Source organism: Gopherus evgoodei, chromosome 7 (genome assembly GCF_007399415.2).
Source record: "Gopherus evgoodei ecotype Sinaloan lineage chromosome 7, rGopEvg1_v1.p, whole genome shotgun sequence".
In the NCBI taxonomy this organism is placed as follows: domain Eukaryota; kingdom Metazoa; phylum Chordata; order Testudines; family Testudinidae; genus Gopherus; species Gopherus evgoodei.
The window spans coordinates 44,326,321-44,352,195 of NC_044328.1; the positions used below are offsets into that span (position 1 = coordinate 44,326,321).

At 42.1% G+C, this 25,875-nt stretch overlaps 1 protein-coding gene across 1 annotated transcript in view; it reads right to left on the reverse strand.

The window, feature by feature from the left end:
- COL13A1 (collagen type XIII alpha 1 chain) overlaps window positions 1-25,875 on the reverse strand; it is a 165,485-nt gene that overhangs the window by 28,411 nt on the left and 111,199 nt on the right. The window contains exons 22-35 of the mRNA XM_030571227.1: window positions 20,401-20,454; window positions 18,595-18,681; window positions 17,822-17,875; window positions 10,582-10,626; window positions 10,114-10,182; window positions 9,310-9,333; window positions 8,116-8,169; window positions 7,506-7,550; window positions 5,040-5,192; window positions 4,265-4,363; window positions 3,666-3,719; window positions 3,339-3,380; window positions 2,784-2,810; window positions 829-909 (exon numbers count right to left, since the gene is read on the reverse strand). Of these exons, the coding sequence (XP_030427087.1) occupies window positions 829-909; window positions 2,784-2,810; window positions 3,339-3,380; window positions 3,666-3,719; window positions 4,265-4,363; window positions 5,040-5,192; window positions 7,506-7,550; window positions 8,116-8,169; window positions 9,310-9,333; window positions 10,114-10,182; window positions 10,582-10,626; window positions 17,822-17,875; window positions 18,595-18,681; window positions 20,401-20,454 (888 nt within the window). The remainder of the gene's footprint in view (window positions 1-828; window positions 910-2,783; window positions 2,811-3,338; window positions 3,381-3,665; window positions 3,720-4,264; window positions 4,364-5,039; window positions 5,193-7,505; window positions 7,551-8,115; window positions 8,170-9,309; window positions 9,334-10,113; window positions 10,183-10,581; window positions 10,627-17,821; window positions 17,876-18,594; window positions 18,682-20,400; window positions 20,455-25,875) is intronic.

The following is a 25,875-nucleotide window of genomic DNA, read 5'->3' on the forward strand; positions in this document are numbered from 1 at the left end:
CACAACAAGCTCTTTGCAGTGAATGTTTCTAGGCAGTGTGAAGTTCAGCAAAAGTGTACTTTGGTGCTTTCACTTCAGTGCTTTTTTCTGAACAGGTAAAACTCTGTGCCTTTTCTTTACAAAGTCCTTTGGTTTTTGTATAAAGTGACCACACTCTGATTCTTAACTCTACTGAAATGCATTAGTGCTTCCTTGATAACATGTAACTGAGCAGCACAGTAACACTGGTTTAAACATGAATATGTTGAAGTAGAATATCCTTACTACATATGCAAGAAAATAATGAAACTGAATTGGATATTTATTGCTTCTGGGAAGGCATCAAGTTTTATTGCAAAAACATCAGGGATAATTTAACTGGATTGGATAAATTTAAAAGACCCCAAAGCTTGAACAAAACCTTTCTTCAGTTTAAAAACATCTCAGCAAACTGTTTTCTCTTCATTTTTGCACATCTCAGCATTTCAAGGCCAGGACCAAAACCAGAAGTGCCAAAAGACCAGAAGAAAAGCTGTTCATACAGTATTTTCAGCCAGGAAAGCAGAAGGAACTTGAGGAAACCTGTTCTAATGAGATTCCTAGTTCAATTTTACAGATCCAAGGGATAAGCTTCTCCAGTTTCAGATGCTGATCCCAACCAACTGTCCAAAACAGTTGAGGCTTGTCCATCACTGAAACCCAATAGGCACTGCTGCTCATAGGCCAGTTTTTTGTCCCTAACTCTATTTTTAGATAATCAAATCTTTATCTGTCTCTCTTATTTTGGGATCTTTCTAAGAATGGACTATGTATGGCTTCCCAAGTTCTCCTTGCTTCCTGGAGACTTACGGGCAATCCCAGTGGACCTCGGTCTCCTTTCTCACCCTGGACACCCTTCTCTCCTTTCATTCCATCAATCCCTGCTTCCCCCTGAAGGAAGAATGGATCAGAAAATAAACCCATCATGGCACCACTTCTAAAATAAACATTTCTCCTTTGCAAAGGCGTAGCTGCACCAAAGATAGTGTAGTAGAGGCCAAAGAAACCTTGGATAGTGTAGATCTGGTTTTCCTCTCATACTGGAGAACAACACTGTAGCTCAATTGACTTCAGTAAGGTTACTCCTGATTTACACCAGTGCAGGAAAGACAAGAATCAGGGCCAATGTCTCATTACAGAATTCATGGGGAACAGAGCTCATATATTACCCTCCCTCTGGTGTTCAGAAATTAGTGAGAAAGTAGATCTATGACAAGCAGGTGGAAGGTAAGTGTATATAGTAGAGCTGGTCAGAAATTTTCCGACAGACATATTTCATGGAAATGTGTTGTCTTTGATGAAGATTCATCTTGAAATTAAAATTGAACTAAAGTAATATTCTATGTTGACCTTTTGGGAATGGAACTTTTTGGCTTTCTGCTTCTAAATGATTGATCTTTTTTTTAACTTCATACTATAAAATATCAAATGAAAAAAGTTTTAATCAGAATGAAATGTTTCAATGTTGTAAAAAAAGTGTTTTGATCAACCAGAAACAATTTTTTAATGTGAATTTTGGTTCACAGGAAATTTTGCAATTTTTTTGTTTTCATTCCATTCTGGAATGGAAGAAATTGCATTTCTATGAGACTTTTGCAATTTTGAAAATTCCAGTTCTTGCACAGCTCTAGTATGTATATATAACACGTACTTGCCACCTTTCCCTTAATCACAAAAAAGCATTCCTTTTTTGGTAAAAATTGATATCATTGCCCATTCTCCCAGAAACAAATCTATTTGATGTAGTGTATGTACTTGAAGAGACTTCCTACCTCTAACATGTGCTTCCAAAGGGTAGCCAATTCTTTTCCTGGTCACTACAAACTTGCCATAGGACTGAAGGTGCTATAAGTAACCTGGGAGCTTAAGGGGATGGAATATAAGACTCTATACCTAATTTTTTCTGGACTTGTTTCTTTTGGGATCAGGCCAATAGGTATCAGAGCAATTTGAGGAGGGTCATGTGTGGTCCTTCCTCTCTCACCTCTAACCAAAACTTCAAGAATTTCTTTGGTCTGGGTCTTTTTGGCATATACTCACACAAACTACTAGGCCTGGGTCTTTCAAAGGTTTTTCAGATAAGTGGTAGCAGTGGTTAGTGGTTTATTGAGCAACTGACATTTTTATATTTGTATGTGTACTCAACACTTGGGGAAATAGGAATGAACATCTCTGGTTTTTATAGAATGTACCAATTCTGAAAGTCAATTGGTATGCAATGTGAGGACATCTGTCCCAAAAGTATTGTGTCCTGTAAAAGCACCATTCCAATTGGCACCATGAACGTATTAGGATGGTAAGCTCAGGTAGCCAAACACCTAGACTAGATCCGTGTTTAGATCAACATCTTACAACATTCACTGAAAGGTCATTTAATCCACCTAACTGGATAACAGCTAAAATGTAGAGCTGGGCAGAACATTTTTGATAAAATGTTTTTTAGTTGAAATATGCTGTCTTGTCAAAGCCAAAATGTATTGCAGAGACATATTTAGTTTAGTGAAGTTTTCATCAGGAAGATTTCTGCGGTCCAAGATTGCCTCTCAGGTCACAGAGAGAGACCTGAATTGAAAACTTGACCTTTTCAATCCTTAAACTGATGTTTCTGACACAATTCTATTTTGCAAAAATATCTGAATGTTTTATCTGTATTCCAGTGCAGAACAAAAACAAATTTTTAAACCTCAAAATTTGTCGTGAAATGGAATTGTCATTCTCCAGCTAGCTCAAGTAAAATATCAATACTTAACAGCTTATAGCCTTACCTTCGGTCCTGGAAGGCCTTGAAGACCCTACAGTTGAGATAAGAAATGGTAATATTTTGTTACTATGATGTTACAGTGTGATAACTTGCTTTTCTGACAAGGTGGATGAGGTAATATCTTTTATTGGACCAACTTCTGTTGGTGAAAGAGACAAGCTTTTGAGCTTACACAGAGCCGATCCAATTAAAGGTCTTACCTCACCCACCTTTTCTCTCTAATATCCTGGGACCAACATAGTTACAACAACATTGCATACAACCTTTCTCTTCTGGCATACTGAGCTCATATATGCTTAATATGACATTGTCAACTATATAGATACATAGTGTTTTGGAAGGTATTTTTTACATTAGGGCACACTTCCTGGACTCTGGTTTGGTAATGAAGAGAGTCTATCCAAAAACAATCCAGCAGTGGTGCATGCCTGCTGCTAAGATTTTCCACCACTTCTTATACACGATAAAAGCTCCATCAAAAATCTGTACAGCCATTACACTAACTTCATTCAAATATCTCCTTAAGTCTTATCCCCCAAAGCAATCAATCAGAACTTACTGCAGCACCTGGTGGGCCTTGAGGCCCGGGTGGCCCCAATACCTAAAAACCAAGGTAAAAAAGTAATTGTCATAATAAATGCTTCTGCGAAAGTACAAGGCACAGTCTACAGAAAACTAGGTATTTGGGAGCAGTGGATGGCTGGTTATTAAATCACATGGAAAATGGCATTTGCCACTCCAAGAAGCTCATGAAAGCTTTGAGGATGCTGTCATGTCTGTGATAAGGTGGCTGGTGTGAGTCCTGCAGAGTTTCAAGAAGCACTGGTGACAAGATTCAACTGTACGTCTTCTGATAGTACAGAAAAAAGTGAAGAGAGACACTTACTGAGTCCCCTGGGTCTCCTTTTTCCCCATCCTCACCAGGTTCTCCTTTTTCTCCCTGCAAACACAACAATATAACTATGTGAACAGAAGCACCAGTGAGAGTCTAGCTCCACCAACAGCCAGTTATGAAACAGCCACAAGTTTAGAAATAGCAATCCCTTCAAGGAGGAAAGAGAACTTAGCATTTATTTACAAACATGGTTCATCTGCATCCCTTTCTGCTCCCCTGAACATCTGTGCCAATATTACACACAGTGTGAAGGTTCAGGTCTCTGAAAGTGTTGTCCGAGGATGGATTTTCAGTTTAGGGATTATTCCCTTAAATCCTAGAGCTGGGTATGGATAGTATAACTAGGATCTACTATTATTTCACTAGCATGCAAGGTAAATTTTTCAAAAGTGTAAAGCAGTTTAGGAGTAAAATCCTATTGACTCTCATTGAGATTTAGGATCCTATATCCCTAAGTCACTTTTGAAAATGGATCTAGCGCTCCTAAATTATGTAAGCCCTTTTGAACATGTTACCCTCAGAGTTTTGGTGCTTGCTCTGCCCTCTGCTTAACCCAACTTGAAAATTCATTCATTCTTTTGCACTCTTACTGTCAGTCCTGGAAGTCCAATTAGACCCAGTAATCCTAAAGGTCCTGGTATCCCTTGGTCACCTTGTTCTCCTTTCTCCCCAGTTGGGCCATCAAGACCCTACAGATCAAGAAAGACTTTTGTTTCTTGCAATAGTAAATCATGCAAATAAAAAATAGACATAACATTAAACTGAAATTTGAAAAGCTCCTTTAGTTCCTTGAGCAGCATGAGTGATGTTAATGTTCTCCACTTCACTTGAAATCAGAGGGTTACTTGTGCATGAAAACATGCACATGTTTAAATGTTTTGCTGCCTGGTTTTGCAGTTGTGAAGTGCTTCATTGCTCCATGTGAAGTCAATGGGAATATCCACATGCTTCAAGTTATGCTCATGCTTAGGTTGTTTCATGGATTAGTGCCAAAATCTTGTCCTAGCAACTAATTCTTATGGGATTGAGAGCAATAGTCAATTATTAATAACCTTGTGGAATCACAGAAGAGACACAGTGTCTTTTATTCTGTAAAGCATTATTAATCCACTATTACTTTTTTCAGGGAAACAATTAGGATATGTCACTCAGAGAGCAGCCAGGGATTTCAACACTGAAAGACTGATGTGATTACTTCTATGTGTACATGCACTGTACATTAAGAAAGGTTCCTGTTCCTAAAGTTCACATTCAGGGCCTTCAACATCTGGGGGTGTTTGCACCCAGACTTTTGGTTCATGTCCATCTCTGCCATGATGTGTTTGCAAACACAACTCACTGCTATGATGTGTTGTATTTACTCACCGGAGAGCCAGCTTCTCCTGCCTCCCCCTTTTCCCCCTTTGCTCCTGGGGTCCCCGTAAGTCCAGTCTCTCCCTTCACTCCTGGAGGTCCCTCCTTTCCTGGGGGCCCTTGGGGACCAGGAGGCCCCACCTCTCCTGATTTACCTCGTGGCCCCTAAAAAGATATTCACACGATTTAAAAATAATACTTCTACAGTTAGGGAAAGACATCAAAGTATGGGGCTTAGTTCACTGGAGTCTCTGGGCCTGACTCTCATTCACAATGAAGCTTCTTTACACCGCTCAGGCAATGTAAGTGAGTGATCTTACAGTGAGTGTAATTAAATGTAATTCAGAGGAATATGGGGGCAGAAGGCTTAGTATAATTGAGATTTAGTCCCTCTCGCTCTATTACAAGATACAGCAGGGCTAGGAAACCTATGGCACATATGTCAAAGGCAGCACGCAAGCTGATTTTCAGTGGCACTCAGACTGCCTGGGTCCTGGCCACCGGTCCGAGGGGCTCTGCATTTTAATTTAATTTTAAATGAACTTTCTTAAACATTTTAAAAACCTTATTTACTTTACATACAACAATAGTTTAGTTAGATATTATAGACTTATAGAAAGAGACCTTCTAAAAACATTAAAATGTATTACTGGCACGCAAAACCTTAAATTAGAGTGAATAAAGGAAGACTCGGCACAGCACTTCTGAAAGGTTGCTGACCCCTGAGATACAATATGGTGGTTTACACAGAGGTAGTGCTTAGCATATGAGTAGCTGTCATTGGACAATACTCTCCTCTTGTCCATGGACAAGTAATGTGAAATTTGCAGCTTTCCTTTATCAACATTTTTGGGGTGAAAGAGGAACATTTCATGAAGTAGTGAATAAAATTCCAAAATTATAAGCAGTATCTTCAAATCTGCTGATTTTATTTTAATATTGGGTATTACATGGTCATCTTATAGCCATCTGATGAAATTTGCTGTCACATTCCTGAAATTTTTTCTTTAAATTTTCAGTTTTGCAGAGTGAAAATGATTTTTGTTGTTCGTTTTTAGTGTAAACACACAACCAATCATGGGAAAAACATTTGTGACATGTCACCAGTAAAAAAGAAATGTATGTGTGTGAGTGTAGTGGCAGAATGCACCACCTTTACATAAGCCTCATTAGAAAAGTACTGAGGAGTCTGGTGGCACCTTAAAGACTAACAGATTTATTTGGGCATAAGCTTTAATGGGTAAAAAACCCATTTCTTCAGTGCATTTGAAGAAGTGGGGTTTTTACCCACAAAAGCTTATGCCCAAATAAATCTGTTAGCCTTTAAGGTGCCACTGGACTCCTTGTTGTTTTTGTGGATACAGACTAACATGGCTACTCCCTGATACTAGAAAAGTACTGGAACCGCTGTGGTTTTGCTGTTTGACACTTTTGCATGCAGTTCAGAGAATTTGTTCATGGAGATTCTATCCCACAAAGCTCTGCTCTGTGCAATTTTTCTTCACAGATGCATGGAGGAGGATTTGGCTGTCAAGTTAAGGGCAGAGGCAGAGCTCATGTATCAATAATTATGTGAGTGAAACTGAGAAAAAGGGAGAGTGTATAATCCCTGATTTAGGACTCTATCCCGCTAGCTGCTGAGCACTTTGACCCCAGTCCAGCAAAGCACTAAAGGGTCTGATTCAATGCCCTTTAAGGTCAATAGAAAGAATCCCATTAACGTCAGTGGACATTGGACTGGGTCCAGCTGAGCATAGTTCTTAAGCATGTACTCAACTTTAAGTACCTGAGGAGTCTCATTGGTTTCAGTAGGGCTACTCATATGCTTAAAGAAGTTAAGCATATGCTTAAGCACTTTGCTGAATCAGACTCTAGGGGACTACTCATGTGCTTAGCGTTAAACACATCATTAAGTTCTTTGCTGGTTCAGGGTCAGAGTACGCAGCAGCTAGCTGGATTGAGCCTTAATTGGTCCAATTCTGCTTTCATGTAAACTAGTGTAAATCAGGAGTAACACCATTGTTCTTACATTGCTGTAAATCCGGTACAAATGAGAGATGAATTAGAGTGTATATCTTTCATGTATACAAAAAAATGTGAAAAAGGATGCGGCTGAAAGGTTCATGTATGCTTATTATTTAGAACTGGTCAAAATTTTCTAAAATCAGTTTGCCATTCCCTTATTCCCCCAAAAACATGGGTACATCTTTTTTTTGCAAAAATGTTTATGAAAAATGAATCCTGTTCTTGAGCAGCTACAGTGCTGCTCAAGAAAATTTCAGAATTTAACAGATTGATGAAAACTTATGGTGAGATTTTGAATTTCACTGGAAAAGAAAGAGAGATCATTAGAACAATGTTCATGGAAAAATATTCCCATTGTTGACTAGCTCCGGTTATTATCAGCCATTAAATTCCCAAATCCAACAACAGAGAAGAGTCATAACTCTCATCTGCACATGGCATCCCTCATCTTACCTTCTCGCCATCATGTCCAGGAGGACCCGGTAAACCAATTTCACCCTAAAGTGCAAAATCATCATAGATCATTTTTTTAAAGTGTTATTTTGCCTATTTTTACATGAGGCTTGGAAACTGGAAGATGGGGCTTGTGCTATGGAAACAGTCAACAGCAAGGACTCTGGGAGGGCTAGTTACTTATTACCAATAACCACAAAAAGAAAGGCTGCAAATGCTTAAGTGACAGGGCTCAAAACAATGTCAGAATTTTAAGGGTGATTAACTCCACTATAGTTGTTCATGCTGATTGGCAGTTCATGGCCTGGACTACACTGTAACGATGCACTGAGATTAACTCTAATATGCAGTTGTGTGAAGGACAGTGGGAGTAAGAAAGCATTCTTCTTCCTGGAGCCAAGGCCATGCCTGGTCATTGTGGGAGGAATGTGAGATATGGAGAAGATGAAGAAATGATAACCGAACATGCACAAAGTGCAAGGAGGAGAAGGATTGCAGAATGTCACGGGTGATGCAGATGGACAAGGAGCATAATCGCATCAGTATTCCAGCCTTTGATTTTCATGCATTTCTAGTTATCTTTTCATGAATGACAAAGGGAAAGTGGTACCTTCTGTCCTGGTAGCCCTGGGGGCCCAGCTATTCCTGGAAGTCCAGGAGGTCCCTAAATAAGAAAAATACGCAAATGACTTTTTTTTTTCAAAACCTCCTCATATTGGAGGGAAGGCAGAATTGTATTATCTTTACATTTTTGCACTGGCAATCCTCAAAATATATTAACTTAGAAAATGAATAACTAACAGTGGGCTACTGAATAACCAAAAATAGTAATTCAAAGTCAAATATAACCATCATATATTTCTCCACTTGATGAACAAAAAATAATTACCATGAAAATGGCATTTTTGATTATCTGCTTCTGATAATGAAGTGAATTTAATTAATTATTTGCTATTGATAATAAATACATTCTGCTTGTAGAAATCGGGTATCAAAATAGAGAACACAGATAGCAGGAAAATTCTATATTTCTGAGTTCCCCAGTGTAGATTAAATTTAATTAAGTGACAAAGTATCACAAATTTAGCAATGGTAGAAATGATTTATTTACCTGTAATTTTCAAAAGTGCCTCAATTTTTGGGTACCCAGCTTAAGACAAGCATGTTGTCATAAAGGTGGGCACTCAAAAATGGAAGCCCCCAAAATAAGAAGCCACTTTTGGAAACGTTGGCTGATATGCAAGTTCCTAACGTGCACATCATCATAGTATCTGTTTGCTACATATTAAAGATCACAGCTATGTATGTCCAATAAGAACCTAGTTCTTCATCCCATTTTAAATTGCCCCTTCAGGTGGGATTAATATTGATGGCTATCTCCCAGGAGATCAATGCTGGGCTATCATACATCCCTGGTATTAGGGAAGGACATGCTTAAGAGAGGACACTTTCACTGGCCTTGAAAACAGCACTACTTAGGCCCATCCTGACCTGCACTGGGCTTTCCTTACTTTGATCCTCTCTGCTTTCCGAGTGCCTGAACAGCAGTATAACCTTTACAAAGCAGGTAAACAAATAGTTCTACTAATATAAGAACCTCAGGAGTATAACACAAGAAGTGTCCTTCTTTTAGCAGTCAATGCTGCTTTTTAGTGTCAGCACATAACTGTAAAGGCCAGACATTCTTGTGACAAGGAATTAAAAGTTTGTCGGTCTGTATCATTGTCTACTTTCCTCTAGCTGTTACTAAAATCCAGTTACTTCTTCAAAAACAAAATGCACAGCGAGAAGAGTAAGAACTCACCATCAGGGCCAAGGTTCGTATTTCCTAAAAATTAAAAGAAATAAATAAATACAAATAAAAGTCCCACTTGAAATTAAACTATTTCTGACCACCGTATTTGTGGGTTTTTTTCTCCTTTAACACTATACTGGTTAAAATGGCTAGGGCGTATATTACAGGCATGAAATTAAAATAAGGAGAAAAGTAGCCCTAGCCCCCTTTGTAATAGTATTCCAGAAATGTACTCCTTCTGTGCTGGGAGCACTGAGGGGCTGCCAGGAAGGCTGGATGATAGAAGTTGTGAGTAATCTTCTACTGGTAGGTGCATGACTAATCTAGAGTGAAAGACATTTCCCTGCATGGTTTATGGCCTTTTTCTAAACAATCTAATATGTATGTTCGGGGTTATTCTTATGAGGGAGTTCAGATGAACTCTGTGTCAGTCTTTATTAAGAATGTGTCCTGTGTCGTTGTAAAGGACTAGCACTGTATAAGTAATAAGCATTATTCATTGCTATTAGTATGGAAGAAGAAGTATGTTGGGCTGGACTGACATGCTTTGTTTTGTTCATTCAAAATGAAATGTGAGATCAACGTTCTTAAATTTTCTGTCTTTCCAAGGGGACATTCTCTTCCCCTGGCCCCACCCTTCTTCCATCACCTAGGCTACTAAAAAGTGTAGTGTTAGGGATCTCTCTGTCACTACAAAGCAAAGGGAGAAAGAACCAATCTGACTGAGAGAAAGCATCCCATGGAAAACAACCAAACAATTCACTCCAGGAGTCACTGAACATGGCTCCTGAGCCATGTAGGATAGTTTCTCACCTGTAGAGCTTCATTGATGTTACCCTCATAATCCACCATTTCATCCTTTCCTGGCTCCCCTTTGGGACCCTATAAAATGAACCAGATCAGGACTTGGTGTTCCCATGCAGAATGGAGTTGTCTGAATTCTTCTAAGTTAAAATCGTTCAAGAAGCGACTGATAAATACAGCTGTGAGGAAGTGCTTGTGGTGGGGACTCCAGCATGTAGTACAAAGAGTGTTGCTAAACTGGTTGCGCTTAGGTTCTATGGGTCAGATTCATCAGTATACTCCAGCTGCTTTTCCCTACTATGGCAATACAAACGAGCTATAAATAAACCCAGTTAATCATGATAAAGGAGTTTGGTAAGACACTAGGAAAACAGTCTGGAAGCTATTTAAATGGGACAAGTAGTCTTCTGCTCTTTCTAAAATTTCTTATATTTTCAAGAATGAAGCCCCTTTATTAGTCAGTGAAGTAGCACCTACCCTTGGACCAACAGGCCCCAGTTCTCCGGGTGCTCCAGGTTCTCCCTGTAACAATATAAACATTGCATTATAAAGGTCTGGAGTTTTTTGCTGCAACTATGAAATGATTTAGGGCTAGATTGTGGAATATACTGACCCTGTGTAAGGGGCAGTGCATAGCTGTGTCACCCTAGAATTACCCTGCAGAAGGATTTCTCTTTCCCTACTCTCTACTTGCCCCAGTGGGGGACAGTAATTTGTTACAGACCTGTATCAGTAGCAAATTACTGCCCCCCATACCTCATGCTGTCCCACTGTGCTGGCCAGCGCATTCAAGAATGACAGAGCCAAATCTCTGCTCCCTTTCCACCTCTCCCTACCCACCTGCTTGAGGAGAGAGTAGCAGGTGCTCAGCTGCCACTTGCCACTGAGCCTAAGGTCGTGGGCAGGCACTCAGTCACGTGGGGATGGGGCACTCCTACTGCCACTTATGCCCCTACGCAGGCCCCTAATCTAGGCCCCAATCTGCATCTTAGTATATTGACTTTGACATTCCCTCTTCCATTGCTGATGGAAGGTACTGCACAGACTAAAATGATAGTTCTGTGATCAGGAGTGCGGCTCTGAGACATGATTGTGTTCAGTCACGAAAAAAGAAGAGCAAAACGGGAAATTGATTATGGTTACCAGTACTCAGAATGGTCACAATACAGGGACCTTGGGTACACAGCCTGTTGAGATGGCAGGGGGAACGGTAAAACAAGAAGTCACAATCTAATGTTTGGGGGCACTTGAAATCAGAATGTGAAAAACACACCAGGAGAGGTGGTTCAAGTGGGTAGTACACATTAATGAAGGCAAAGGCTAGAAATGCCTTTATTGTTCAATAACATTACCAGGGATATTTGTTGGCTTTTCCTGTCTAACATATCTCCCACCACCAAATAGCAATCCAAACTAACAGTGTTTAAAATTCTCTGTATTGAGAAGTTTGATACTAGACAAAGCTGATTGTTTCAGGTCAGTGAGATGAACATGGAGTGGCTAGCTGGTATTTTGTTGGTGATGAATAACACTAAGTCTTTGATCCTCCTACAGATTTCATTCTTTATCCTTAGACATCCCATCCCATCGAAGCCCTGATTTACAGCTAGAGTGATGCTCCGTGCTTCAGCTGCCTTAACAGGATTTTCAAGGACAATTCCCATTGTGTATGTGGCCTTTTGTAATATTCTTTTCAGAGAAGCATTCTTCAATACTATGATGTAGACACTACATATAAGTGCCTTGTACATGATAAGCTGACATCTTGTTTGAACTTCAAATGAGACTGTAAAGCTCACATTTCAGGAGAGACCATTTAACACAGTCACAAGTGCTACATCATTATGTTAGGAGGTAAAGCAAACGAGGATCAACTGATTAATGAAGATACAGCTTTCCAGTCGAAGAGACCCTTCACTCCCCCGAAAGTACATTTAGACACGTATAACCCCTATTTCTTTTTCTTATTTCAAGACTTTCAGCCCAAAACACTTTTTGTTGTAATTCCATCTCCTGTTTCTACTTGCAGTGTACAGCATGGAGTGACTTTAAAGAAGTAGTTCCTATTTCAGCATACTAGAGGGATCTGGAAAAACATATTTTTGAGCTAAGTTTATGCCCTACTATCACCATTCCACAACACTGTCTAGCATATTCTTTATTCAGCACATTCCCCCAGAAGCTGCTTGTTTGAAAAGATTGTTCAAAAGACTAGGTCAGCCAAGGGAGAACCTATAAGCCTTAAAATGTTGTACATCTCCTATTTTCCTAACCCTTTAGTCCCAGTTCTTGATACACCTCTTTTGAAAGAAGCACTTCCGCTGTGCTGCAATGGTACTGAACAACATGTTCAAATTGATTTCAGGTAGCACCCTGCCCCTCCGCTAGTCCCATCAAGGTCCCCCCTGCTCTGACCCACTAGATCCCTCCCCTTTCCTCCCATGAGCAATTCCTGGACAGTATCCATGTGGAGACAGCTGATGTAGCTGTCCCAGTTCACAGGACTACTGACACACCAGTGGAGGAGGAGGCTCAGGGTGGACACAGCCAGCTGGTTACTTCTAGCAGCAGGCAGTGCTCCACCCCTGCTGCGAACCCTCCTGTTGTGGTAAAAGATAACCATTATGCTCTTCTTGATACAGGAGAGAAGAAATCACCCCCAACAGTTAAGGAGGTGAAGCCTCGTACCCCTAAGGCTGGGAGGTCTGCTGCCACCACTGATAAGAAACGTAGGGTAGTGGTGGTTGGAGACTCTCTGCTGAGGGGGATGGAGACACCCATCTGTCGCCCTGATCGTTCATCCCGGGAGGTATGCTGCCTGCCAGGGGCCCGTATCCGAGATGTTACAGAGGTATTGTCGAGGATTATCTGGCCTTCTGACTACTACCCCATGCTACTCATCCATGTGGGCACAAATGATACTGCGAGGTGTGACACTGAGCAGATCAAGAGTGACTACAGGGCTCTGGGAGTACGGGTTAAGGAGTTTGGAGCGCAGGTGGTATTCTCTTCGATTCTTCCTGTTGAAGATAGGGGTCCAGGCAGAGACAGATGCATCGTGGAGGTGAATGCCTGGCTGCGAAGATGGTGTCACCAGGAGGGCTTTGGCTTCCTCAACCATGGGATGTTATTCGAGGAAGGACTGCTAAGCACAGATGGCATTCACCTTTCGAAGAGGGGAAAGGCCTTATTTGCGCACAGACTGGCTAACCTAGTAAGGAGGGCTTTAAACTAGGTTCGACGGGGACAGGTGAGCAAAACCCACAGGTAAGTGGGGAACAAGACCTGGGAGATGGGTTGGAAACAGGAGGGAGCACGGGCTATAATGGCAGAGAGGAAGGAGGGTCAGGGCAAAGCTAGGAGGCAAGATCAAACCAGTATCTTAGATGCCTATATACAAATGCAAGAAGTATGGGTAATAAGCAGGAAGAACTGGAAGTGCTAATAAATAAATACAACTATGACATTGTTGGCATTACTGAAACTTGGTGGGATAATACACATGACTGGAATGTTGGTGTGGATGGGTATAGTTTGCTCAGGAAGGATAGACAGGGGAAAAAGGGAGGAGGTGTTGCCTTATATATTAAAAATGTACACACTTGGACTGAGGTGGAGATGGACATAGGAGACGGAAGTGTTGAGAGTCTCTGGGTTAGGCTAAAAGGGGTAAAAAATACAGGTGATGTTGTGCTGGGAGTCTACTACAGGCCACCTAATCAGGTGGAAGAGGTGGATGAGGCTTTTTTCAAACAACTAACAAAATCATCCAAAGCCCAAGATTTGGTGGTGATGGGGGACTTCAACTATCCAGATATATGTTGGGAAAATAACACCGCGGGGCACAGACTATCCAATAAATTCCTGGACTGCATTGCAGACAACTTTTTATTTCAGAAAGTTGAAAAAGCTACTAGGAGGGAAGCTGTTCTACACTTGATTTTAACAAATAGGGAGGAACTTTGTTGAGAATTTGAAAGTAGAAGGAAGCTTGGGTGAAAGTGATCATGAAATCATAGAATTTGCAATTCTAAGGAAGCGTAGAAGGGAGTACAGCAGAATAGAGACAATGGATTTCAGGAAGGCGGATTTTGGTAAGCTCAGAGAGCTGATAGGTAAGGTCCCATGGGAATCAAGACTGAGAGGAAAAACAACTGAGGAGAGTTGGCAGTTTTTCAAAGGGACACTATTAAGGGCCCAAAAGCAAGTTATTCCGATGGTTAGGAAAGATAGAAAATGTGGCAAAAGACCACCTTGGCTTAACCACGAGATCTTGCGTGACCTACAAAATAAAAAGGCGTCATATAAAAAATGGAAACTAGGTCAGATTACAAAGGATGAATATAGGCAAATAACACAGGAATGCAGAGGCAAGATTAGAAAGGCAAAGGCACAAAATGAACTCAAACTAGCTATGGGAATAAAGGGAAACAAGAAGACTTTTTATCAATACATTAGAAGCAAGAGGAAGACCAAGGACAGGGTAGGCCCACTGCTTAGTGAGGAGGGGGAAACAGTAACAGGAGACTTGGAAATGGCAGAGATGCTTAATGACTTCTTTGTTTCGGTCTTCACTGAGAAGTCTGAAGGAATGTCTAATATAGTGAATGCTTACGGGAAGAGGGTAGGTTTAGAAGATAAAATAAAAAAAGAGCAAGTAAAAAATCACTTAGAAAAGTTGGATGCCTGCAAGTCACCAGGGCCTGATGAAATGCATCCTAGAATACTCAAGGAGTTAATAGAAGAGGTATCTGAGCCTCTAGCTATTATCTTTGGGAAATCATGGGAGACGTGGGAGATTCCAGAAGACTGGAAGGGGGCAAATATAGTGCCCATCTATAAAAAGGGAAATAAAAACAACCCAGGAAACTACAGACCAGTTAGTTTAACTTCTGTGCCAGGGAAGATAATGGAGCAGGTAATTAAAGAAATCATCTGCAAACACTTGGAAGGTGGTAAGGTGATAGGGAATAGTCAGCATGGATTTGTAAAGAACAAATCGTGTTAAACTAATCTGATAGCGTTCTTTGATAGGATAACGAGCCTTGTGGATAAGGGAGAAGCAGTGGATGTGATATACCTAGACTTTAGTAAGGCATTTGATACGGTCTCGCATGATATTCTTATAGATAAACTAGGAAAGTACAATTTAGATGGGGCTACTATAAGGGGGGTGCATAACTGACTGGATAACCATACTCAGAGAGTAGTTGTTAATGGCTTCCAATCCTACTGGAAAGGTATAACAAGTGGGGTTCCGCAGGGGTCTGTTTTGGGACCGGTTCTGTTCAATATCTTCATCAACGATTTAGATGTTGGCATAGAAAGTACGCTCATTAAGTTTGCGGACGATACCAAACTGGGAGGGATTGCAACTGCTTTGGAGGACAGGGTCAAAATTCAAAATGATCTGGACAAATTGGAGAAATGGTCTGAGGTAAACAGGATGAAGTTCAATAAAGATAAATGCAAAGTGCTCCACTTAGGAAGGAACAATCAGTTTCACACATACAGAATGGGAAGAGACTGTCTAGGAAGGAGTATGGCAGAAAGAGATCTAGGGGTCATAGTAGACCACAAGCTTAATATGAGTCAACAGTGTGATACTGTTGCAAAAAAAGCAAACGTGATTCTGGGATGCATTAACAGGTGTATTGTAAACAAGACACGAGAAGTCATTCTTCCGCTTTACTCTGCGCTGGTTAGGCCTCAACTGGAGTATTGTGTCCAGTTCTGGGCACCGCATTTCAAGAAAGATGTGGAGAAATTGGAGAGGGTCCAGAGAAGAGCAACAAGAATGATTAAAGGTCTTGAGAACATGACCTATGAAGGAAGGCTGAAGGAATTGGGTTTGTTTAGTTTGGAAAAGAGAAGACGGAGAGGGGACATGATAGCAGTTTTCAGGTATCTAAAAGGGTGTCATCAGGAGGAGGGAGAAAACTTGTTCAGCTTAGCCTCCAATGATAGAACAAGAAGCAATGGGCTTAAACTGCAGCAAGGGAGATTTAGGTTGGACATTAGGAAAAAGTTCCTAACTGTCAGGGTAGTTAAACACTGGAATAGATTGCCTAGGGAAGTTGTGGAATCTCCATCTCTGGAGATATTTAAGAGTAGGTTAGATAAATGTCTCTCTGGGATGGTCTAGATAGTATTTGGTCCTGCCATGAGGGCAGGGGACTGGACTCAATGACCTCTCGAGGTCCCTTCCAGTCCTATGAGTCTATGAGATCCCAGGAACCCTGCCTTTCAACCCTCCTTGTCTAGCATACTGGCCAACATTTTCAAACTACTTTTAGGGAGCATCCTGCCCCTCCACTCCCCCAGTCCCACCAAATACCCCCACTGCATCCTTCCACATCCCCCAAGCCTCACTGCCCCTGCTCCAGCCCAACCAACATCCCCACTGCCATGCTCTTGCTCCCCCACTCATACCTCCATTCAGTCTCCCTGTCCCCCTGACCAGGGCCTTATACACTGGAGCACACACAGTGAGGCAAACAGAATTACAGGACCTGTCCTGGCCAGGCTATAATGAGCTCAGCCATAGGGCCTTTAGGGAGACAGGCCCACAGTTACAGCTGGGGAAGCAGAGACAAGACATTCACTCTTGTCAGGGTCTTTGCAGCAGAATGGAACCATGCAGCCCCCCCCCCTGCTGTGCCCAGTCCTGGGACTGGAGGAGGTGTTAGCTCTCCTCTTGCACCCAAAGGCCTGGGGAGAATGAGGTATGATCCCCTCACCTAAACTACAACCCCTGTGCTGTGTTGAGTCCCAGATTGAGTGGGAATGTTCCCCTCTCTGAACCCCTCATTCACTCCCTCTCTGCTGCAGCCAAAGCCTGGGGAAAATGGGGCATGGACCCCTCCTTGATAAAGTGTCCAGCCACCACTTTGCACCGCTTCACCTCTGCATCACCATCTCACCAAATCTACCTCCCTGCCCAGCCAATCCCACCCCTCTTGCACTTCCAGTGCCAGAAGCAGAGCGAAGGTCAGCTTATTACCCAGAATCTTGTGAATCACGTGCCTCAGTCTCTCTTGCTGACTCAGGGAGAGAAAGACTGATGTGTGTGTGTGTGTGGCTCACCCACAAGATTCTGGGCAATGTAATTTTATGAGGGCAATAATGTTATTCAGTCAGGAGTTGGGAGTTTTTTGGTTCAAATGGGAGTATCCCTGACATACTGGGAAAGTCAGTTAGTCTGGCTGCAATCCTTTCTTTTCCCAGAACCTTCTCCTTGTCTAGCTCCACACTTCCTGTCCTGGACTTGTTTCCTTCCTCCCTTCCCTCTATCCCGCTAATCCTCAGCTATGGGTGGCCAGCATGATATCATAGGTCCTGTAATACATAACTGCAGTTGCTAGGTGTGGGCTGGTTGTCCTCAGAGTCTCCCTGCCTGCTTGGGCATTCCCACTGCAGCTTGTTTGCCTTCTTCCTGCAAATACCATTGCACCTCAGACCCCGGCTTGTGTGGGCCTGTTGATTAATACTGCTCTGATTGCTTTGGATGTGCAAATCCTGCAGAAAATGTTGTGTGTACTGGAGAAAGTTGTTATTTCTTTTAATGACTGGCTGTAGCCATCAGGTTAGGTATAATTTAAGGGAAGTTTTTTGTATTGTGAAACAATTTCCCTATTGCTGCATTGTAACTGAGCTCCCTGGCCTGGAATCCTCTGTTAAGCCATAAGCCCCTATTGTGCTTTCTCCTCCTCTGTACCTTTTCCCCCTGCGGTCCTGCAATTCCAGTCTGGCCAATGTCACCAGCTTCCCCCTAGGAAAAAAGAGAAAAGCAACAGATTTTTATAAATAAGCAGAAAGAAGTGATTCTAACAATGGCTGTGCTAGGGGTCAGCGGTTAGACCTGACAGCACTTCAGACAGGAAGCATTCCACTAGGTCAGGTAGACCTGGCATACCCAGATTTCTTTTAGGAGTTTCAGAGCACTGGGGTGACTTCCCATTTCTACACTACCCATGGGCTAAGGGGCTACAAAGTGAATGGGTGGTATGAACTGGGACCAATGGGTCACCTGTTAACTGCACTGTGAATGGAACTAGTCCTACGTGTCCTGAACATCCTCTGCTATCAGGTGTTTGAGGCCTGCTAGTTCTCTAGGCAGGAACACAGCAGGAGAGGAGGTTCCGAGTCCTGATATACAATGTTCATCCTGTCCCAGCTGCCATCTATGGCACCAGATGCTGGCAGTGATTCTGAGGGACTGTTTGCTTACAAACTCTATAGGGAAATCATTTGAACACAGGTAGGTTTTTCCCCCCAGGAAATGGAGTTCATAAATTTTCTGACCTTCAGCATTTAAAATAACAAACTAAAAAACTCTGCAGGAGCTGGCTAGCCTATGAAATCTCCACAGTGCATAATTGCAGTTAGGTGCAGACAAATGCAAACTTCAGCCCTTTCCTAAATACCCTGAGCTAGGTACATTCTCATGCAAAAAGGGAACACAGACTTCATTGGAGGAAAAAGACGCACCTTTGGTCCTGGAGGCCCAGGTAGTCCCGGGTGTCCGGGTTCCCCTTTACCTCCCCCGAGTGCATTGCCAGCATCTCCCTTCTCTCCCTGGTTCAAGGAGGAATAATCCACTGTCAGTTAAATCAATTTCTCATTCTGTAACTTCACCAGCCAGGTGGTGGTGTTGGGGTGAGGGGAAGCAGGACAAGGTTTGGCTGCTGGATGATACTGAAGAACCTGGCTGCATCTTACTTAGTTGTTTACTGGTGAATTTTAGAGCTGAGAACTGGAGACTGATAAAACTGGCTAGAGAGGGGTTCTCCCCATGCCGCTGCATCTGGAGTTGTAGCCCCTTCTGTTATTGGACTTCTGTGCCTGTACACAGTTCTGCCAATGCTGTTCATGCCTGACTCCCCACATGAGGAGACAGACTCACAGTGGCTCTCATTGGTATAGAATGTAGCCATGGAAGCACGAGCAGTAGGAGGAGCTAAGTTCCCTGAGTACCCACCTCGTATCTGATGGGCACACACTCAGGGAGGCTAGCCCCTCCCACCACTTGTGGTGCCGTGGCTACACTATGTGAGCTCGTGAAATCGGACCCCCAGCTCCATGTGTAGACACACACTCAGTCAGCAGCGTGTTGGCAACATTTAAACAAGGGGCTCCCTCAAAAATTCTCCACCTGTCAGTCAGTCATACATGTGACATGGCTTGAAAAACACCCCCAACCCTCCCACCATCATGCACAAAATCCATTCATTCCATACTCTTCCTCTGGCCCCAATCCATCAGTCCTTTCAGCCCCACCCCTTTTGACCTGCTGGCAGCTCTTCATCAACTCATCTAACAGCTTTGGAGACTGAAATCCTTTCTGTGGTCACAAAACAGATACAGCCTTGGCAGTACCGGCACAGGCTTCCCCACATTGCTCTGCCACTGTGTCTCAGTCCCTTTCGATAAGAGCCATTTTAATAGTGCAATAGGTCGACCCATTCAGTCCATTGGCTCTCTGCTGAAGAGTTAGTGCCAGTTGTAATTGCATTTGGGGGCATGTGTGTGACATGCACTGGGAGCTGTACAGAAACCACCTTCTCATTGTATATACAGCATCAAATAGCCATTGGATGGTAAGGAGCATTTTAGTCATCACTGATCTGGACATGATTTGTGAGCCAGTATCCTAAAGATGAAAAGATTTGTATTCTCCAGTCAGTCCCCTAAACCACTCATTCCTCTTATTCTGTAGACCAAGTTTACCACTGTCACAGGCAGCTGTGTCTCCAGTGCCATCAATGGAGTTGCACCCAGTTAGACCAGCAATATGTTTGACCCCAAATGCTTTATTTCTGGTTGGATCCCAGTGTTTTGTTTGGGGTTGAAATAAATCAAATTTTCAAGCTAGGTAGCTGGGTATTTTTTTAAAAAAGCTACATAAGAAAATAAAAATAAGGCTATTAATCTAAATCAAATGGGATCCAGCTGCTCTTGGGACTGGTCTTGAAACTGCGACCTTGCAGGGATTGAAGAGGGGGGTACCATAAAGGTAGGATGAGAAATGTGCTGTGTTTTTCCTGTCAACATAAAATTAATTCCCTCTCCTCAGTGGAACTGGCCATGGAATCATGTTCATATTATCTGCAGAGCCTGACCTTCTCCTATCTCTAGGGTAGAGTACAGGTATTCAGTGTATTTGTGTGTGTGTGCATATATATGTGTAAGTGTGTATGCAAGCACATGTGCATACAGTTTAGGTAGTTGAGTGCAAGCTTCTTTGTTAGGGGAAGGAAAATGGGAAAGTGTGGCAAAAGTAAGAGAACATCAAACCTTCTGTCCTAGGAATCCAGGAAGCCCGGGATCACCAGCTCTTCCCTTCTCCCCCTGTTGGTGAAAGGCAGAAATGGTCAGGGGGCGGCTTTAAAGGCTTCCATTACTTGTGAGATCAGTGAGAGTGCTACTGAATCCATAGAGCTCATCTGATACAATACCGCAAACATTCCTAAAACTCTTCTTTTCCCTCTGGGACGCCCTTTTAAGAGGCAGCCAAGGCTTTCTCCCTGCCTTCACTATCTGCTCAACTGTGCCATCATTTTCTCTTATCTCTGACATCTTTTCATCTTATGTTTTAGAAAGCCAGTACGTGCCACTGTCTGTTCCTTTCCATGAAACTCTTAGCATTAACAGGTCACTGTACAATGGTTCCCTACCAAGTTAAAGGTCATTTTGAAGTTTAAAACCTGCACTTTGATTTATGTATTTTCCTCCTTGTTCTAACAGCCAAAACTCAACAAACTCATTGCAGATGGGCAGTGCTTGGTGTTAATTCTTTGCCACCTGCACACATGCTCCTTGTGTAGAACACGAGTTGTTGCTAGTCCCTTTCACGCGGCAAATGAATGTTTGAAAGTGAATGCAAGATACAAATGGTCGCATGGAATCAAGTAAGAGAGACATTTTCACACAAGATGCTATTGGGGTAATTCCGTGGCTGGTGTCAATTGTTAGAGCTCATTTAAGTAAATGGAACTATCACCATTTACACCCATTGAGGAACTGCTCAATTAAGTGTAAATGACCCAAGTCATCTCAGGGCCTGATCCTTGACTTCACTGGAAGGCTGTGTGTTCTGAGATGCAGGGAATATGAAACTGGGTCCTTTGTGCAAGCCAAATATCAGGTAAAAATTCAAAAACTTGTGACTGAATAGCATTGTGCAGCGCTGCTTGATAGTGCAGCAATGCCCCAGATTGTCTGAGGGGCACGTACTGAAATAACTCTTTTCATTTCGGTTCTGAAAGACATTCCTGCTCCTGCTGCTGCCACCTATCGCTTCTGAATATGACTGCAGCCGATGAGCTTGAAGGGCATCCTGACAGCATTCCTCCAAAGGAATCAAAGTCACTGTACTGGAAGGGCATCTCAGAGATACTCAGATACCCTTTGTTCGACCTTTAGATATTTTCTGTTTGTGCACCTGCTAGTACATTGATAATAACAAATCCTCTTCTCCATCAGCAGGCTCTAAAGAATTAGTGCATCATCTCTTTTAGCAGCCAAACTCTTGAGTGCTCAGTGATGATGAAGAGAAGTGAAAACAGGAATAGGGAAAATTACTTGACTGTATTACTCAATCTCCATTTCCCCTACCTTTTTCCCCAATAGCATTGGATAATACTTGGGTTTAGATTTCTTTAAACTCTTTAAAGACTAACTCACACACAAACAGTTACTTGACTGTATTTCTTAATCTCTGTTAAGGTGGGTTAATGCAGAAGTTTGGTCTATAGAGCCTTTTAAAGTATTTATACAGGACCTTGGACCACAAGCTTGGCTGTATTACAACAACAAAATTGAAAGAAAAAATATAGCTAAGGAATTTATTTTTCCTTGCATGCATAATTGAGATATTTTAATCTTCTAGAAAGACAAGTATATGAATTTCAGCGGAGTTCAAGGACTGACATCTAACATGCAAGGTGCCTGCAAAGTGTTCTGAGAAGGGGCATGCACTGTATGGCTCTTCAGGAATTAATTAAAAGAAAACTATCCTTGTTCTAGACAACTCTGCATCCCACCGAAAACAACACAGTTATCCATTTTACAAGACTCTCTGACCTCCAGGTTAGTATAAGTGCTCTGTAGCCTTTCATCCTTGTTAGAACCATGTACCTTGCAACCACAAGCTAATGATTTTCTCCTTGGAAAAGCGAAAAGGGCTCAATGTGCTGGATTTTGTTTCCTAAGGAAAGTTTGAATTATTGGCTGTCTCTAGGATGTCAGAATATTATCATCTCCAGCCATGTCACTGTTCATATTAATCCACTGAGTCAAAGTGGAACACCTCAGTAAAGGGAAGCTGCTCTTATGGATGCAGACACACTATATCGTGTGGTGAAAAGTTCACTGAGGACCTAAAGAGCAGACAACAGAAGTCAATAATTTAAAAAAACTGAATGCTCATTAAAGACAGCCATGGGTAACACCCCAGTTCAAAGAGGAATGAACATACTCTCAGTCCCTTCCTATTTAAGGGACACATTTTCAATAAGATGATATCCTTTTCATGGGCATGATTTGCACCTGCAAAATTTGTACTCCTAATTCAGTCATGAGTGCAAGTGGGGTACTTTCACTAAGACTTACCAGACTGCAATCACAAAGCAGGTGTTTAGAAGTGCAGATGCTTTGATTTCTACCTGCAATTCATTTGCCATCTGTACAACAGAAGGTGGGCTTTGGCCCATCTGGATATATTCATTACCCACAAAATCAGGCAGTCAATCTTGTTAAATAATTGCATTTGTTTGGGTAGCAAGGGGCTTTTATGCGTCTTTGGCAGAAGGAATATTAATTGGATGTAAGGATTTTATTTCCTTTTCAGGATAATCAAAGTGCCCCAGACTCCTCTGACTCCAGCACTCTGCTCCTGTTATGTGCTCAGCATATCTGCTTTTCATTGTACTCTAAGAATCAGGATCAGCATTCATGTGCTGTAGTGAGAGGAGGACTCAGAGAGAGAGATGTACAGAAAACATTCTGAGGTACGTACATGTTCATTAAGACATCCTGTTTCTGGGTATTCAGATTCCTCATCATTTATTATTGCTGTAATCAAATGGTACAAAACCTCTCTCAAGAGAATGTTAATGCTCAGTACTTCCTTCCCTTCCCAGAACGCACTCATTCCCCCTTTGGGCTGGTCTTTCTATTTCTCGCAAGGAGGAACATACAAAGCACACTTCATCAATGAGATGAGAGCATTGGCAATGTAAGAGCATTCCACCACAAGCATGGAAGTATAGTGCAAAGCAGTCCCACTTAGCCTTGGCTATAAGGGAGGAGCAGGCCAGTACAGCAGTGCTATGAAATCACATCCAAACACGCCTTGTCCTACCCTCTGTCCCCTTTTCCCTGGCAAACCTGGGGGGCCCATCATCCCTGCAACTCCAGTTTCTCCCTTGTTGGTAAGAAAAGAGACAGAGAATACATCTGTTATATGGCTGGTGGTCTCCACACTCTACAGTAAAACACTACAAACCTAGTCAAAGCTAAAACAAGAGGAGTCAGCTGCTCAGTTGTCTGAATTTGCTGCCAAGTGAAAGAAATTCAGGGGTATTTTTGTACCATTTTTACTATTTTACACATATTGATAGGAGGGGGCATGAAACATGGGACCAATTTATACAGCATCTGCCAAAAGTGCAGGAATGCATCCCCAGTAGTTTCCTCTGCAGCACTGCCATGTCCCTGGAAGGAGGCACAAGTGCTGGTGGGGAGAAGCAGCCAAGGGAACAGGGAGAGAATATACTCTCCAGTAATAGCAGGTTGCCACATAGCCTAAGGGCCAAAGAAGAAAAGAAAGAGACTGGCAAGGGAATATCCCCCCCAGACATGAGCACTGAGTGAGTAGGAAGGAAAGGGGACAGAAGATAGTCTAATTACAATATGGAAATCTCTCTCAAACATGCCTCTTTTCTGTTAGGGAGAAATGCAACTCTGCTTTTCTGAAGCAGCGATAGCATTTTACAGAGGACATCAGGAAACACCTTATAATTATAAGCTCCTGTAAACAAAATACAGGAAATGCAGATTTGCAATGATTATTCCTTTAAGAGCAATATTTTTCTCGTGGATTTCCTGGCTTGCCCTGCATGGGGAAAAGATGGAAAAATACACAGTGAGAAGGAAAGAGAAGAGAAGGGGCAGCCAACCCATTTCTAGATTAAAAAAGAGAAGGGTCATTTAAGAAGGCATCAAGCTAAAGCTGTGCTTTAGTTTGAATTTAGATTTGTGGAAATAAGGGTATACGGTCAAATTTAAAGGCATATAACAGACTTGGTTTTTCTTTTCTCTTGGTTATTCCTGTACATGGATATTGTTGTTTTTGTCTTGATTTTGAAGACATATGTTACAGCCCATAGGCTGACAATGCCATTAATAAAAGAGAGATAAGTGACCATTATGAGTCGTTTCCTAAGAAATGGTTTCCCAGACCTGCCTGTTTAAAGGAAATGTCCCAGGGGTCCTAGCAAGAAGTGTGGAATAGTCCCACCAAGTCTCTCACAATTTCAGAAAACTTCTAGTGGTGAGTCACGTTGTTCCTGAGCTGCTATTCGTACAGCTGTCGCTGGCTCTAGGGGATTCTACGGCTATTGTTATTACTAATTATATGTATTACGGTAGCATCCAGAAGCACCAATCACAATTGGTGCCCTGTTTTGTTAGGCCTTGGACAATGATGGAATCTTGGTTATACCAGTTATACCAGCCAAGGGGAGTGGGAGAGAGAGCCTTCACCAGCAGTTGAGGACAGTGCTTGTTGTTTCCAAAGTTTTTCATAGGCTGCTGAAGTTAGGCCCATGGATAGAGCATTCCATTGTTCCTTGGTATCGGTCAACAGGTTTTGGAACTCATCTGGGCTGTTTCAGACTGGCTAATCTGGCTATACCTAAATCTGAGAACTGAGCATATACTAATGCAGAAATCTATCTGGTTCCAAGGAAATGGAGAAACAGAGATATTGGTTGAAAAGGTGGGATATAATAATAATAACAATTTTGTTTATTAGGAAATAAATGGAAGCTATGGAAATAGGGAGATTCAAGTACTGTTAAGAATGGGGTTTGAGAGGAGCTGAAACCAAGAGAGGACTGCTGTCTCACAGAAAGTGAACTGAGGGACTAAGAGAACTGAAATCTTCTTACAGTCTCAGGACTGGAACAAGTATAGTTTAGCTAATCAGGGAAGGGATCAGTCATTCTCCCACTGGAGTTAGCATTTAGCTATAACACAGACAGGCCCTAGCTTCTCCCTGATAAAAGAGAGAGCCATTTTCTATAGCTGTTTTAGCTTGAGCTTTCCCCTTTCCAAACTGGCAGGAGAATCAACGTATGTCTCCATTTTCTTTTAATCCATGGCTTTCCTATCATGAACTAATGGCCATCAGTCTAAGGCTGGAGGTTTCATCTCCTCCCATGGTCCTTATCCTCTTTCTTATCCATGACCTGTCCTAAGAGGCTGCATTTTAATGTAAAACTGACCTTCATCCCTGCAGCAGCCATTCCAGGAACCCCCTAGCAGAGAGAGAGGAAAGATGAGAACACTTGGTTTGAAATGAAGTAAATATAAATATATATTCTTTAAAAAAAAAAAGCCAAGAAGGAACTTTAAATAATCTATGTCTTTCTTTTCCAAAGCTCAGAAGAGACATTGTAACACAGTAGCTACCACACACATCCATCCTGGTTCCCCAAGCTGGGAGCATCATTAAAATTACCTTTCCTATAGTAGTGCCTATACTAT